The 16,840-nt window shown below is 40.2% G+C and overlaps 2 protein-coding genes across 6 annotated transcripts in view; one reads left to right on the top strand and one right to left on the bottom strand.

Moving 5' to 3' along the window:
- Window positions 1-1,637, bottom strand: part of CPNE3 (copine 3) — a 32,188-nt gene extending 30,551 nt beyond the window's left edge. The window contains exon 1 of one of the 5 annotated variants that reach the window (XM_049819309.1): window positions 1,538-1,637. The gene's annotated coding sequence lies outside the window, so the exon portion shown is untranslated. Of the gene's footprint in view, window positions 1-600; window positions 751-1,341; window positions 1,447-1,537 lie in introns of those variants that run through there. The other 4 variants (XM_049819285.1, XM_049819295.1, XM_049819276.1 and 1 more) reach the window with 4 other exon arrangements.
- A 2-nt stretch (window positions 1,638-1,639) lies between these two features.
- RMDN1 (regulator of microtubule dynamics 1) lies at window positions 1,640-16,008 on the top strand. Its single transcript, XM_049819372.1, has 10 exons — window positions 1,640-1,866; window positions 2,317-2,428; window positions 5,124-5,211; window positions 6,906-7,065; window positions 7,722-7,811; window positions 8,462-8,517; window positions 10,602-10,689; window positions 12,321-12,351; window positions 13,638-13,771; window positions 15,811-16,008. The coding sequence occupies exons 1-10, from the start codon at window positions 1,720-1,722 to the stop codon at window positions 15,847-15,849; spliced, it is 945 nt and encodes a 314-aa protein (XP_049675329.1). The 5' UTR covers window positions 1,640-1,719; the 3' UTR covers window positions 15,850-16,008.
- Window positions 16,009-16,840: the final 832 nt, after the last annotated feature.

Here is a 16,840-nt window from a genome sequence, read left to right as displayed (position 1 = left end):
TTTTATTTAATACAAATTGGCTCCTCCAATTTGTCACGAGCGTCTATAACAACATATAATGGATCTGTATAGATTAATACCGAGATATCTAATACAAATGTACTTGTTGGAAAAACCCTGCATGCTCCCTAACAGCATAACAGAAAAACAAAAGGAGCTCTGTCTGGTTCTCCTTGCTCCTCTACACATCTTTCTTGCTTACTTTATTTATTTTTCTTCTAATGCTTGTTGATGTTCTGCATGTCCTTTGAAACATCTTACTGCTGTGATTATACATCTATAAAGCTAAAATTTAAAACTTCAACTGAAAACAAAAAAAGATCCGGCATTAAGTTTGACTCTAATTACTTCTACTAGATAAACTTTTTTGTACCGCCACAGAAACATCTTTAACTTGAACTTTCGGGGACGTAAAACTCCCAAGAAAACAAACGTAACTTTCGGAGGCGGAGCGTTGCATAGTACCTTGAGGATACTTAATGCACTTTGAAGATAGGAGCACGGAAGCAAAAGCGAAGAGCCGTCACATTTTAACTTTTCCCTAGCGGAGGAGAAAATTACGACAACGTGCACGTCGGCAAAGGTTTCTCTTACACATACCGTGCGGCTGCAATGAAGAAAGGAAAAAACAACCACCCACTCCAGCAGCAGCTCAGGAAGAACAGCGCGTGGTTTTTTTAGGGACGACGACGGCTCCCCACAGCCGCCCTCCTGGAGGGCGACGGCGCTTCCCCCGAGCAGCGTCACAGCGCCGCAGAGATCCGCGCCCGCGGCTCACGCGCTCCAACCGCCGTACGGCCTCGGCCTCAGCCCCACCCCGCCCCGCCACCTGAGGGACGGCGGCTCACGCGGCCGAGGGGTTTCCTGGAGCTGCGCAGCAGCGGGCGCCCAGTCCCCCGCGACGAGCTGCCCGTGCCGCGGAGCAGGAAGCGGGCCAGCCACCCGAGGGGATCTGCCACCAGAGCGGACGGTGAGGACGGCTGCCGCCGGCAGCCCCAGCCCCAGCCCCGCCCGTCTCCCGGCTGTACGAGGGACAGCCCTCGCCCGCCGGAAGGGTGAAGCGGTTGGGGCGGGCGGCAGCCCGAAGGCACGACGCACGGAAGGCATCGATCGGCTCCCTCTCTCCGGGCCAGAGCGGGGGCGAACCCCGCGGCGGACGGGCTGAGGCGCGGCCGGCCGGAGGGCTCGCTCCTGAGGCACGGCAGGGCCACGGGGCTCCGCCACGCGACGGGGCCCCGAGCGATCTGCCTCGCCCGCGGACAACGCCCAGTCCCTCCCCGAACGGCGGCGCGGCGCGCAGCGCCGCTCCTCCGCGGAGCCGCCCGCGGCCCGACCCCTCACCTGCCGGGTCCGGCGACGGCAGCGCCGCGGCTGCGGACCCCTGGCGCCCGCGGCGGCCACGCCCACGCCAACCGGGCGCGTTCTGCCCCGCAGGCCGCCGCGGGCGAGGGGCGCATGCGCACGCCGCCCCTCTCCCTCCCTCCCTCCCTCCCTTCCTTCCTTCCCCGCTTGCGCCCCTTCGCCCGAGGCCGGCGACCTGGTTGGGGGCCGAGGCCTGGCGCGGGTCCCGGCGTCGCGCAATGGCTGGCGCCCGCGGGCTGGCAGGCGGAACGGGCGGCCGCTGCCCTGGTTTCCTCACTCGCCCGGGCAGGGCTGGGGGACGGACCGGTTCCTCCGCTGGCGGGGGGCGGCGCTCGCTGGCGGCGGCGCTCGGTGGCGATGGCTGCTGTCATGGCGGCGCTGGCGCGGCCCTTCCGCGGCCCGGCCTGTCTCGGGAGGCTGCTCCGGCGGGGGGCGGGCGGCGCGACCTGCGGCCCGCGGGGCCGGGGAGGGCCCGGCGCCCGGCGCGGGGACGGCGGGAGCGAGGTAGCCGGGTTGCTGCTCTGACGGGGGGTGGGGGGGCGGCGGCGGGCGCGACCGCCGGTCGCCTCCCCGGCGCGGAGGGAGCAGCCGCGGAGACTGCGGCCTGGCCGGACGTAGCGAGGGGCTCGTTTATTTTTGCCAAAGGTGGGATTCCCGTGCTCGTCTGAAGAGCACAAGTTTGCCTTTTTTTTTTTTTTGCTTCTTACCTTGCGTTTGCTCCATATTCGTGGTTGAATTTCAGCGCAGTGCTCTGTTCCTATTTCAAAGAGTAGTTATGAGCCTCTGCTGGAAAAAACTTAAAATGCCCGCCTGATGTTTTTCTTAACGAGGGTTTTTTTAACTTTCAAAAGTCTCTGTTCAAAGTCTGACATATAACTGGTCCTAGAGATGAGAAGAACTTTTTTAACTCAGAGTGACAGTGTTTATTAATATGCATCTTATGATCCCATGCAGGTGCTTAGAAAAAGCCTTCAAAGGGGGGTTGCACTTTCAACAGGGTCCTTTTTGGTTTATGAAGCTCACAAGCTGATTTCTGGCTTCGCTGAGGTTCATGCAAGCTTCAAAGGTAATATTTTCAAATTTTGAAGTGCACAGGTTGTTCTAATGGGAAACTTAAAAGTTGTAGTGCCAGAATTATATGGGAAAAGGGTGTAATGCTTTTGATTTTCTCCATTAAGACGGAATGCAGCATGTTTCCATGACGGGATGCTTTTGAATTGGCTCACCTTAGCCTTGTAGCAGTTTAACAAGCGACTCTCCTAAGTGTCATTGAAAGCAGATCTAGTTAGCTCATCCGGTCTAGGCTACAACACGTGCACAAGGTGTATGATACCTAACTTGTTGCCCAAGCTTTAAAGAACCCTTCTTGAGAAAGATACGGTTCAGTTAGGAATGCGGACCAAACCTCGATCACTTTCTAAAAATCTTAGTTAGCTCAGATTTTCAATGTGAACACAGTGCAATTCCCATTTAATGTAGTTGAGCAACGCTGAGATTGCATTTCAGACAAAATTGAGCAATGTCTTGTATGTTTGTCATGCTGAAAGAGGGGAAGAAAAGCCTTGCTTTACCTACCAGGAAAGAATAGAATAAGTGATAAAATGTCCTTCTTGAAATCTGAATACAGATAGTCTTACTACTGGAAGAAAAGTAATATTATCTTAAAAGGGCATTTTGTTGCAGACTTAGAACTTGTCTATCGTGCTAAATTAAGGGGGTTTGAGAGTAATCCTAACCCAATGGAGAATGTGCCTAACTGAAATGTATGCTTACTGTGTAGATTAGATAATAGTCAGCTCAGATAACCTGTTTGGAACAACTTGGATATTTATGCCTATAGAAATAAAAATTCAGACAATAGACTTTTGAATGGATAAGGAACTGTTTCATTTGCTATAATAGAACGAACTTCGGTGAGTAGATTAAAGATAGCTACTCAGTACACAAATAAGAAAATTTTCCCATGAGGAACATAAGTAACGCTACTCAGTTGCCTCTGGTCTTTTTTTGTGCTGTCACTTGAATCTGGCATTTGCATTGCCAAGAAAAACAATGCTAATGGGCTTTCTATGCAAGATAAGTAGTAGATACGGTGAAAATAAGAATAAAAAAGAAATAGCTGAAAAATACTCTTGAAGAAATAAAAGTCTAATAATTTATGTAAAACACCTGGTGGGAAATGTATTCAGAAGACTGATTTCTGAGCATTTAGTCATTAGATAAGTTAGTAGTGTTCAGGGAGTCTCAACAAGCAAAGATAACAGTTCACTGAAGCTAATACTGAGGATGTACCATGAAGCTAATCTTGGGCACTAAAATCCAAAGTCCACATAGATCGTTATCTTATCTTTGAAATGGTTGATAGAAGGCATTTAGAGATGGCAGGGTTAAAAATTATCCAGAATGCTCTTCTGATCTTCAGTGATTTATATTCTAGGATCTTTTAAAGCTGAAGAGAAGGCTTTTGTGTTTAGTAGCCTTCAGTGTTTTTTTCTTCTATAAGTAAAACTGTGCTGCTGTGAAACATCATTACCATATTCAGTAGATAACTTGAAAAAAGTTATAAAAGCTTATAAACAAAATTAATTTTTATGAAGTGGGGGGTAGAGCTTATGTTTTGACTTAGAAGTTTGATCACGGACCCAGGAGTAATACCAAAGAGATGATAAACTTAGCTGGAAGTTCTGTAAGAAATTAGACAAGGCTTTTGACTTAAAAGGTAATTTTTTCGTGTTTTAATATTGGCAGAAGAGTAAACGGGGAGTTTGTTCTTCTCCTGTACAGTTATGTACTTTGATAGAATTATCTACCTGCTTCTCTTTGGGTATTTTTCCTCCTAATTCCATCTGTTCTCATGCTAGAATCCGGTATTGTGTGGTGTTCAATATTTCTGTTTCTGGAATGCTGTTTATATATTATTATATTCAGCGAGTTGTGGAAATCGTAGTCCCCCATCTCTGTTGCGTTTTAAAGTATTTTCTAAGAAAGAATTAAAGTATTGTAAGAACAATGGGTACTTAGTCCATAAATTGATACTCTAGAAAGCCAATTCTGATTTTCAAAATTATTTTTGCTTTTAGTATCTTCTTGAACACATAGCGGTTTCAGTAGATGAACTGTATTTTTTGGAGTTGTGTTTGTGAAAATCTTAAGGACTTCAGTCAGAAAACCTTTGAGCAATGTTTCATTTTGGCTGGTTGAGTAAGATAATGGGACCCACTCAATCTGCAGTCATTCTGGCAAAACTGTGGAACCATACTGACAATGAAGAATATTTTAAAAAATTGTATTATTATTAAATTTAAGTTCTGTATGCATACTAATGAAGGGGGTTTGTTACTTTCAGATCTCTACTGCACTTGCCTGCCTGGTCATATTTTTCATGCTGCTCCCCCCCACCCCCGCTGTTTTCACAAAGAAGAAAACAAATTGCTTCTAGTAGTCTGATCCATTGAGAAAGACACTTTTGAATGTTAAGTCTGTTAAGCATCCAGAACTCTGTTGCTGAAAGCTGTTTTGTAGTTTCACGAAAGGCATGTGTTCAGCCCTGTTTCTTTTCCTAGTTGTTCATTGTAAATGTAGCTTATTCAATCCTGCTGTGCGTTTACATTGTTTGAAATGATGGCCTAAAAAGGAAATACAGTGTTTGTTCTTTGTGTCTCATCTAGGTTGTCTTGCTCTAAAATGTTTTATTTATGCTATAATGTCCTAATGACATGTAATTTGTTCTTCTGTTTCCACAATTTTAACTCCTCCTTAAGTGGAAGAAGTTATAGAGCAAGCAGACTACCTGTATGGGAGTGGAGAAACAGAAAAGCTATATCGGTTGTTGGTTCAACATAAAAACAGGTACTTGATTGCATTGAGACATTACTGCGACTTCATTTCAGTGCTCTTCTGTATCCATTTTTCAACTAATGTTCCCACTGTGGTATGCTGGAGAACCTTGCTTTCATCCTTATGCAAGCAGGAAAGAAGGACTCTTGATCTTTTTCCTCCTAATGGCAAAAATGAATGAAGAAAGGACAGGTAGCTGTAGAAGGTGAGGATTAACACTCAAGTTTTTCAGTCCTGCAGAGGAGGGGTTTTTGCTTGTGTTTTCTTAAGAATTCTTTAAAATATAATGCAAAACCTCATGATGTGTCTAGACATTACTAAATAATCAAAGTACCTAGAATTCAGGTATTGAAAAATTTTGAGAGTCATTGTTTCATTTCTTTTTCATTGCTGAGCAGCTGTTCTTTCAATTTTCATTTGTCTCACATTAGGATTTGAGTCTGAACAAAAAGAGCTCCTTACTCAGGTAGTTGTCATAACTGCACAGAACATTATTGATAAGTGAACTGGGACAAGCTGTTCAAGGAAAAAGCAGAAAATGCATTGCAAACTGAAGAGTCCATTCCTTTGGAGGAGACAAGGCATCTCACCCCTAGAACGCTTCTGGAGGAAGTCAACTGTTCAGTTTGCAGTCGTTTCTAGTTTTGGGGGGTTTTCCCTCGTTCTTGCCAGGGGCGCAAGTATAAAGCCTGGACATTAAGTAAAGGTCTTAGTCTGTAAGGGACACCGTGTCATAAGCAACGTGTAAGCTTGCTACTAGGTGTTTAACAATACTAATTATTCTGTGAGGAGTAATGATTCCAGTAGCAGTACTTCACATTTTTGTGGCTTGGCTGAAAAATGAGTCTGCTAGTTCTGTGTTACTGTGTTAATTAGAGCAAGACTGCTGCGTTGTGAGCAGTGACTCAGTTTAACTCCAGATAAGAAAACTGGCTTTTATTGATACTCTGAGTTTAGCAATAACTCTTGTATGCTTTTTAGTATTTTTGGTTTCTGGTAGTGTTGACTTCAGTATTGGGGGGGGGGGGGGGGGGAGGAGTTTTGTAGCCAGAACCTCTGAAAGACTTTCTAAACTTAAATTTAATATTAAAGTCTCTATTAAAATACAAAGCCAAAATTAAAATGGTAATTAGCTAAAAGTATAGTAAAGTGCAAGCAGTGTTTCAAAACAATATGTTAACTCAATAATAAAACCTAAAATCCCTTATCTTTGGCTATAACATACCATACAACATTTGATATAGTGATAAAAATAAATATGTAAATGTACAGCTTTATGTGTTGGGGGTATGGCTAATCTATGTTTTTTCACTATTGTTGTAGGAAGAATTTCATTATTTAGGTACAATTACAGGGGAAAAGATGCATAATTTTTGAAACATTCTAGTAAATGTTAATATAAAATCAGTGGAATACAGCAAAAAATACCGTCTATCTAAGAACGAAGCAGCGCTTGTTTTCCTTCTGGTGTTTTCAGTGGCACTGTTGGGTTTTTAAAATCTGCATCTTTTTTGAGAAAGCAAAGTCCTCTCCTACAGATATGTTTGCTTCGTATCTTTAGCTTGGGGTTGTATATAGCATAGAATGACAGATGATATGCTGTTGTCTCATCGCTCGAGATACATATTTAAAGACTGGTTTAAGACCTTTGCTTGCTTTTTTTTCCATTATTGTTTTAAAACGTTAGTGTTTCTGTTCGTAACTAGTGATGATGCAGAGTTGTTATGGCGGCTGGCACGGGCATCACGAGATGTAGCTCAGCTTAGTAGTACTTCTGCAGAGGAGAAAAGACAACTGGCGTATGAAGCCCTTGAGTATGCAAAAAAGGCACTTGAAAAAAATGAATCAAATTTTGCAGCACACAAGGTGAGCCAAGCAAAATAACTGAAATCTTGTTCTTTGATTTCTGCCAGTAGAAACTGGAACAAATGTCGTTGCGCTGTTTCAGCAAACTTCAGCATAATTCAGCTTTTCAGTTGAGAATGAGTGAGACTTCTAATTCTCCCTAACTTTCTTGGAAGATCAGACTTCAGACTTTTGCAGCTATATTTCCTCTATACAGGAAACAGGAACTGGTTAAATGTGTGCAGAACCATGGAAGGAGGTGACTGATCAGGTTGATTACAGCTGATGTAATCAGCTCATCCTTCTCTGATGTAGCCTTAAAAATGTACATGCCCCACATTCAGCATGGTGTTTCCGTGCACAGTAGTAGCTCTGTAGAGTTTCACTGGAAATACTTCAGGCTCTGGCTTTGTTCTGTTGGGTTTTTTTGTGCTGCTTCTCTCACAGGCAGAGAGCAACAAAGTATAGTCAGTTGTGTTGGCATCTTGGATAAGAAGAGGACGTTAATGCAAGCAGACCAGCAAGTTGCTCTGATGCTGCCTGAGCTGTTCATAACAAATACTTCTTGCTTGTTCTCATTAGTGGTGTTGGCAGCTTTTTTTTTTTTTTTTTTTAATTTACTATTAATAGCTATAGTGCTGTATTAAATGTTTTATTTTTTGTTCTTTGAATTACAGTGGTATGCAATTTGCCTTAGTGATGTTGGAGATTTTGAAGGAATCAAGACTAAAATTGGAAATGCCATTGTTATCAAAGAGCACTTCCAGGTAATGTAAAGTTTTCTGCATACAACAGCATTAATGCATCCAGTATGTAGATTGAGTGATAGTTGTGAACTATTTGGCAAAAATTTGCAAGTGTACTTCTGTTCAAATCTCCTGGTGATGCTTCGGTTTTTGGGTTATTGTGACAGTCCTGAGTGCCCCAGCAGCAAGGAGTACAAGTGATCTCCTGCAGTAAACTAAGTCCCTATAAAACAGTCTTGAAATAGCTGAAGTGCTTTTGACACCTCTTAGGACTAGATAAAATGTAACTGCTATTGAGAAATGGAAGTGTGGCTGTCCTAACTGTGGATTGTGTAGCAGTAAAGAACAAATACTGGAGAAGATAAAGGACTACTAATTTTATATGACCGGAAATTATTTCAAAATCTGAACATGCCAAGTCTCATGTGGAACTCTTAATGACCTACTAAACAGAAGTGCTTAGCAATCTGTCAGTGTCTTCACTTTCTTGGAAATAAGCCGATTTAGTTGTGCACTGAATAAATAGCATATTGCCTTGAAATTCTACACACTGTTAATCTGGTTTAATTAACAGTAGGAAAACAAGTCTACTTTTTTTTTAATGTATTTTAATCCAGATGTGGCAGAACAACTTGTTACGTCTTCTGTTTCTCTTTTTTTCCCCTCACTAGAGAGCCATTGAACTGAATCCAAAAGATGCTACAACAATTCATCTTATAGGCATTTGGTAAGGCATATTTTCAAACAAAAGTTAGAATGTGGCAAAGAAAAGTGCCAGAATATAAAATGTATTACATGAATTGCAGAAATGCTTGGAATACTTCAGTGGCTTGTAATTAGTTGATGCAAACATGAAAACCTACTGAACCTGTATAGGACATCATGCCTTAAAAAAGTCTTGGCTGTTAATTCTTATGCAGTTCAAAAAGATGAAAAATAATTGTTCATTCAATTTATTTGTTTTACTATATGGAACTATTAAAAACTCATTTTGCAGACGCAAGTATGTTTCCATAGCAGACACCAGAGATTGTAAGTACAACTCATTTTGTCCTATTAGTGTGAATGGAGACAAAACTCAACACTGAATTTAAATTGAATTTCAGTGATGGGTGCAACTTAATACAATCTGTGTATAGTGAAAAGCTATCAAAAGTGAGATGTGTTCCTAAAAGACTTCTGTTATTATCTGTCATTGTATTTTAAAAGTTACATTTAAGTAAAGCAGCTTATAAATGCATATGCATTAACAAAAATCTCTGAAATTGAATTTACTGTTCAGTGAAATTGGTACTAAGAATTACTGTTACATAGCAGGTGAATGGACTGGAAATACAACTTTCCATAGTAACCAGAGTGTTCTGTGGAAGCAGTGTGATTGAAAGCAGTATCTTTTATGGGTTAGTGAGAGACCCCAGACAACATTTCTCATTATTTGTCTGACAGAGACCAAAGCTGCTACATTGTTTTGCAGGAAATCTCTACTGTAAGATTGAGAAATTGAAAATAAATAAAGCCAATGTATTTGTAGCTTAAAAATACTAAAAACCACAGCCACCTTCTCTATGTTTTTTTTTCCTGGACTCTTGAGTATCAGAGTAAACTACAGGCTACTGCTCCAGAGTTTACTACTTTACAAACTTACTTTGTTTTTTCAGCGTCCACCACTCATTCCCACACGACCTAACAAGTGCAATAGTCCAAATTTCTAAACAGAAGCATATGCTACAAACTGAATGAGCCTCCAGGTCAGTTTTGAGATAGGAAGCTTGTTCTGGAAAATACTTAAGACATTGTTCCTAAGGAAAATTAGAAAAGGTGATAAAAATGTGAGATTATTATTGCTTTTGGCACTAAAATATCCCCATATTATATATTTAAATATACTCATTATTGAATCCCAGAGCATCTTCATCTGAAACTGGGATTTGGTATCAGCCAATTCTTGAGTATTTTTCTCCTTTCTAGTCTATCCTGGATTGAACCTCTTTTATTGGCATTTCTGGTAAGGCACATCTCTTGGCGAAATTTCAACTCAGACTGTGTATTCCATGCCTTGCCCCCATCTCCTCTGAACACTTCCATTTATTAATTTCTCACCTCCTCTAGAGTGCTCTATTTTACACAGTGAATAACATTTTTATACTCATTGTGGGAGGGTAATAAATTGAATAGTGTTGTTTAACATTTTTACACCTGGAATGTTCTACATCTTTGAAATACTTAACAAATGTTTAATCCTTTCACCATCTCTAAGATGGGTGACTGATTACCTTTGTTATTTAGTACATAGGAAAACAGCATAGTATGGCCTAGCCTAGAGCACAGTAGTTTGATTCCTGGGTTTATTTTCATTATTATAGGTTATAGAGTCTTTCAGGAATGTACTGCAGATCTGATTTGTATTAATAATTAAGAAAAAGAAGGTAGTGTTGAGGTAAGGCAATGACATTACTTGGTTGTGCCCTGTTTTTACAAATGTATTAGAAAAATATCAAAGATATGTAAATCGTTAAAATCATTCAAGCTCAAAAGCTGTCTCATGGCTAATAACTGTATCCAGTTTTGTCTAATGTAATAGCAGTTCCCAGTAAAAGACACACCAAAATTTCTTTAGCAGAGCTACGCGGCAACTTCAAACATCTTGCTATTTTGTTGTACAGTTATAAGAACTTGCTTATACAACTTGCAGTGTGGCTGCAGTTTTTGTGACTCTTGGAAACAACAATTAAGACATCCAAGATATGAGAATGTTACTCAAAAAAAGAGAAAAATGTGAAGGGTATATATGAATGTTTCCTTTCACTCCAGGTGTTACTCCTTTGCTGAAATGCCATGGTACCAAAGAAAAATAGCTGCTACACTATTTGCCACACCACCAACCTCCACATTTCAAGAGGTACAATATGAAAATGTTTCACAGATTATTATTCCCCTCACAAAGCTGCTGATACACTTTTACTAACCTTCCTGACAAAGCTGACCTCTGCTTATGGAATAAGCATGCGCTTGTGAGTTTACAACTGTCAGTAATAAAATGTGAATATAACAGGAGAGTGAGGGATATCTAAAAACAGGAAAATAATTTTTTTTTCAGCTGTAACACACATAGAATAGTGAAAATTATTTCATGTAGTTCATGCAGCAGAAAATAACAAGCTATATGTAACTTAGTTTGTATTTACTATTATGATCTAATGCAGATAACTGTCTGTACTAGTTCCAGTGCTGATGATTTATATGGTGGTGCTATACCATGTACTTATTTGATAGGACTACTAGATTTTTTCCCTTTATATTAAATGCAAAAAGCAACAGCTTGCTTTGTTACTTAGCACAAACAAGTACCTTCTCATCCCCTGGCTCCCTATGGTGTGGGTTTTTTCAGTTGAGAGTAATTTTGTTCATCTTTGCTATGAAAATTGCTAGAACATATGTCCATATGTATATCTTCTAGGGTGTCTACACAGTGTGCATCTTATTTAAACACTTGTACATATATAGAAACTTGAAAACTAAATTGGTAATAGGAAAGTTTGCTGCAGCTGTTACAATCTTCATTTGTTTAGCTCAACCAATAATGGGCCCACTATGTTTTCTTCTTTTAAGGCTGGGCAGGGGGCAAGAGTCACTAAAAAGTAATTGTAGAAGGCTGCTTGCTGTTACACAGAAAGCAATTTAAGCTCTGATTAAAAAAGAAATAGAACTTTTTAATGGAAAGTCAACCTTGTAAGTTTTGCTGAAAATCACTCTTGGAAGAATACACAGTGTCAGCCAGGATTTCGAATACTGCAGAATCAGGCCAGTCCCAGCATCGAGTTCTGTAGCGCTTAAAGTGGCTGAACAAGTAAACTTGTCCCAGAACCTGTAGTTGAGCCATGCTGGTAAGACTTCTGCAGTTTCAGTACAAAATCTGTTTTGTAGATCCATCCGCACTTTTAAGTTCTCTGACAGTATTTTCCCTCCAGCTAGTAACATCAGAAGAGGTAGGAATGAACTGAAGTTTCTGATGTGCAGGATGGGAAACCAGTTGAAAAATACGTGCAGATTTTGTGAAGGTTTATTCTCATGTAAGAGGATACTAACTGGTGTTCTGTAGGAATCAGTTCTCCCTGAAGTATAGTCAACATTAATGACCTGAATCATAAGATTTGTTTCATCTATTAAATTTATACATGAGAACTGGACGGGGGAAACTGCAGATATGCTGGATGGTAGAAATGAAATTAAAAAATTATCTTGACAAGTTGAAGACTGGAAAAACACAATCCAATTTGCTAGGGACAAACGGGGTACTGTACTTACAGAGGAAGTGGCAGCGGAATGGTTGGATAAGTACTGGTTCTGCTGAGATGTCAGATCTGATTGTACATTGAATGAGAACCATCAGTAGCATGCTGAATTAATAAAAATAAGACCATGGACAGGAAGTCCTTATTCAGCTGTGTTAAGCATGTGTGTAAGGCTTTAGTTTGACTACTGTGTTGAGTTTATTCTTCATTTTAAAGAAGACAACCTTATCTTTTTCAGGCTCTTCATTACTTCCACATGGCAGAGGAAGGTAATACTTCTAGCTTTTCTGGACAGAATAATAACTTTTAGGAATGATGACTTCCAATTAATAGTGTATGATCTGTAGATAAACATATCAGCCTGTTGTGCTAGTCAACACACTGGACTGTTACATTGGAATGTTTCATCAGAGATACTTGAAGTACATTACATGCTCACTATCATCACTTTTAGAGTGTAACACCAGGGTTTTTTTCAGGATAAATATTAAAGTGAAATTTGTACCTTCATTAGTAACGAAGTACTCTTCCCCAAGGCATTCCACTGGAATGCAAGGGGAAGAAGCAAGCAAAAAAGGGAATGTTATGTCACTTTTCCTAAATTTTCTTAAAAGTTCAAAAGTCCTCTGTTGTCTAAACAGAACAACAGAGAAAGCACACTTTTTTATTATTTCAGAAGCTATTTGGATCAGAGTGCCAATCTAACGGGCAGTAAACCTGTCCAGATGTAAAAGAAAATACGGACTATTATTTTTCCAAGAGGGAAGCCATTAAGCAAAACTGACTAGCTGAAAGATAAAGGAACACAAGGGAGGACAGTGTTCTATGAAAGATTTGTATGTGGTTGTATCAGTGAAGTTAAAAGGAAAAAAGTTCATTGTATATCTTCCCCTCAGTGTCAAGTAATGCACCTGTGAACTGGAATGGTGGACTTAATCTCAAAATGTGCCTCCAAAACACCTCCATATGTTTCGAATCCTGACCCTAGATCCAGCAGCAGAGAAAGCCTCTGCTATAAGTATGAACAGTAGGCAAGACTAATAATGATTGATAGCCAAAGTATGCTTTATAAAACCAACTTCTTAAATCTCTCCTGAAAAATGTTAAATGTGGGTACAAACAGTTTTATGTTTTCTTTCTGTGCAGCAAAAGCTTAAGCTAATACCGTATGTGTGTGGTCTGAAGCTAGGAACTGTGCCATTTTATTTCCTTGCTTGCACTTGCTAAGCTGTTGCATTGCCTGTTGCACCTACTAGGTCCAGAAAATCACAGAATCTGCAAAGCAAAGGTGTTGTGCATTGACCTCACTGCTTTCCTCTTTGTGAGGAATCTAGTCTCATTGGTATATTAACTAACAAGCTGCTAGCTAATGTAACCGTATACGAGACCAAAATCTAGCAAGTAGAAGTTTTACATTGGCTTCCTTCTGATACAAAGCCAAAATACTATTGATCTTTTCCAAACTAAGTATTTAAAGGAGTGACGCTATATTATGGCTTTGATTGGTAGTATGCTGCTCATTCTCATTTAAAGCTTTTCTCCTGTCTCTATACAGCTGACCCAAATTTCTACAGCAAAAATTTGCTCTTTTTGGGAAAGACATACTTGAAGTTAAACAATAAAAAGATGGCTCTTCTGTGGTTAAGTAAGGCGAAGGAGTATCCTGCACATACAGAAGAGGACAAACAGGTAGGAAGTTAAGAACTGTAATAGTACAATCATATTGTAACCAACACATGTGACATCATGGCAGTGGAATGTTTTATAAAGGTAACTTGGAGTAAATTGTAGTTCAGCACCTGTAATCCAGGATCACATCCAGACATCAAGAAATTCTAGTATGTTGGTTACTGCCTCTGAACACAATGGTTGGAAATCCTCTGTTTACAATAAAGAACTATTATTCTCTGTTCTTCATGATGTTTTTGTAGTGCTAACAACAACTCACGCTTAACTGTGTTGTTGAAGTTAAGGCAGGCACCTGAGCTAACCTATGTCTGTGTGAGCACAGATTCACTTTTCATATGCCTACAAATGGAAAGGTAGAAATCATATTTTGGAAGAGCTAAAAAACACACAAACAGGAGGAAGAAAAAAGCATGGATGTATCAAAAACTTGCTAGATCCACAAAATTTGACATTGTAGTCCTTTCCAGGCCCCCAGGGAGAGATTCAGACTATCTGAAATGAGACAAGTGGAAGTAATGTATCTTTGATGGCAAATCTCCAACACCAGGTGACCTGAGGCACTTCATTACCCTTTTGAACTGCTCGCAAAGACCCTGGTTTGGACCAGTAGGCATCTGCTTCCTACCTAAACACATAGAGAGTACTTCCAGGAGGGTTAATCCATTAGACTTGTTCTGACCTAATACTTCACTCAGTACAAACCACAGCAATTGCACTTATTTTTCATAACAATCGTGTTAACATCAGGAGTAACAAAGCCTGATTTCCAATTGGTTCTTTCTTATAGGTGATTGACCTCCCAATTCATTTAGCATGAAGCTGCAACATGAGGTACTTTAACTGTTAGAAAAAGCATCAGAATGTGTTGTGACATTCTGAATGTCCTAATTGCAAGAAATAGTTTGGTAAGATTTTGTACTTCACACCTCAGAAAATACTACTGAGGTTTGCCTCCGTAGATTCTTCAGTAAGGCTCGAACTGTTTCTCCCAAAAGTTGAGCTCCTTCAGTAACACCTTTCAATAGAAATACAAGTAAGGGTTCCGTTCCTCCACTGTTTTGCAAAATGTATAGGAATTTAATAGCCTAAAGGAGTAGTGGTCTCGGCATGTAGGAAATGAGTCAATTCTTCTAACGGTTACTAGTAGCTGGAGGCACATAGGAAACCAGTGATCACAAAAGCTTGCCTTTCTTTAGAAACCATGCAAAAGGAGTCAGTAGCAATTTTTGTGCAGTAGCCAAGTTGTTAAACTGCTTATCTGCTTGCAGTAGTGCTTGGCTTCCTGGTACAAATATCTTTCCTTATCTCCTGGAAGCATGCAGAGCTGCTGACCTGAGAGAGGTGGTATTCTCTCCATTCTCTGGGTGCATGTGTAAAATGCAGAATTAATTGGGAACTAGACTTGGTAGTCCAGTAAGAAGGAACCTGGCCTTTGCAAAGAAATTGGAATTCTTGTCTCTGCATTTGGCAGAGGTAGGCATAAGTAGGTTTTCTGAACATCTGTTACCTCTTGAGTATCTGCAGTTTCTGGCTTACATTGTCTGCACTGATGCTGTCAGGACCAGAATTTTGTTGGTTTTTTGGTTTGGTTTTGGGGTTTTTTTTTAATACAGATGATAGAGGTCATGTTCAAATGTTATTAGATTTTACCCAAAATCCCTAGGCAAAGGGAGCTTCAGAAACACTCTTCTCAGACTCCCTTAGCCACCGAGAGTTTTGAAAACCCCAGCTTGGCTGGTTATGGTCAGATACAGGACAACTTACTACATGCTACTATTGGACTACAGCAAATCAAGAGCTAATCATCTGTATTCAACACAAACTTACTACATATAGTAAGTGAATTACACTGAAGGCACTGGCATCTGTGTTTCAAGTACTGAGCATCTTGAGCTACAGAAGAAAAATGACTAGTCTCAGGAGGGTTCTGAATTTACAGAACTGTGGTGAAATGTTTGGGTGCTTGCATGCCAAGTTCTGCTAGAAGAGCCTGTAACTAGCTGGCACTGTTTTGTTTCGAGTATATTTATTTCTTTCAGGTACAGAAAGAAGCTTTGGAATTGCTTAATTCTATATAACAAGAAACAAGATAATGGGAATTCAGTGCCTCAGGTTTCAGCAGCATAGGAAAAAGACCCCAAATACTACTTTGGTTTATTGAAGCTGTTAATAAAAGTATAGCTTAAACCTGCTGTCTCCGTTTTGTTTCAATTAAACTGTCAGCTAGATCTATTTCATTATGTGATCCTCTCTGTTGATTTACATGGGAATTTTTTCACACTGTTCAGCTGCAAGTTATGTATGAGGAATAAGCATAACTTTAAAGAAAGGAGGTACAGGGCCATTACATCATTACAAACCTGCAATTTTTTCTAGAGCATTCTCCTTCTGTAGGGTTGAGTGGCCTTCAAAGAGTAATATATATTCACATTATTAGATGTTCCTACAGATTTCTCATTAAGGCTGCAGAAGCAATCCTAATTCCAGTACACTTAAATGGTAGTGTTAGATTTCGTAAAAAGTGCTGTGGTTTAAAAAAAGAAAAAAAAAGTGAAATCAGGAACACCTAAGAAAAGCCATTTATGGGTGATAAACAGCATATGCAATGAGAAGCTTCCTGTGAAATATAAATACTTATTTGCACATTGAGCAGCTGTGAAGTCTGAGGATTTAGTGGCTGCACAATGTTTACTGGACATAGGTGCTCCTTCCCTTAGGCTATGATGACTGGATACTCCCAGTGCTTTAGGAGGGAACTACAATTTGGAAGCACATACACTTCTGTTTGTAGAGATAAAGTAAAACTTTCTTCTTGTTCTTGCTTCTATTTTAGCAGGAACTTTCACCAGAAAAATAAATTAACCTAAGTTAGATAACCAACACAGAAAATATTTACAGACTTTCCAAACAATATATTCTGGTTACCCAACAGAAAAAAAGAGGGCCAAATAATGAAAAAATGGTAGGCAAATACACATGGTATTTGCCAGTAGAAAGTCTAACAATCTAGAACAAATTGACTATAAATACATGGTGTTTGCTTTAATAGAAAAAAGTGGTGTGATCTAT

This window comes from Accipiter gentilis, chromosome 2 (assembly GCF_929443795.1).
Source record: "Accipiter gentilis chromosome 2, bAccGen1.1, whole genome shotgun sequence".
Taxonomy (NCBI): Eukaryota; Metazoa; Chordata; class Aves; order Accipitriformes; family Accipitridae; genus Astur; species Astur gentilis.
The sequence above is the reverse complement of the archived record's forward strand: the minus strand, read 5'-3'. Positions and strand labels throughout refer to the sequence as shown.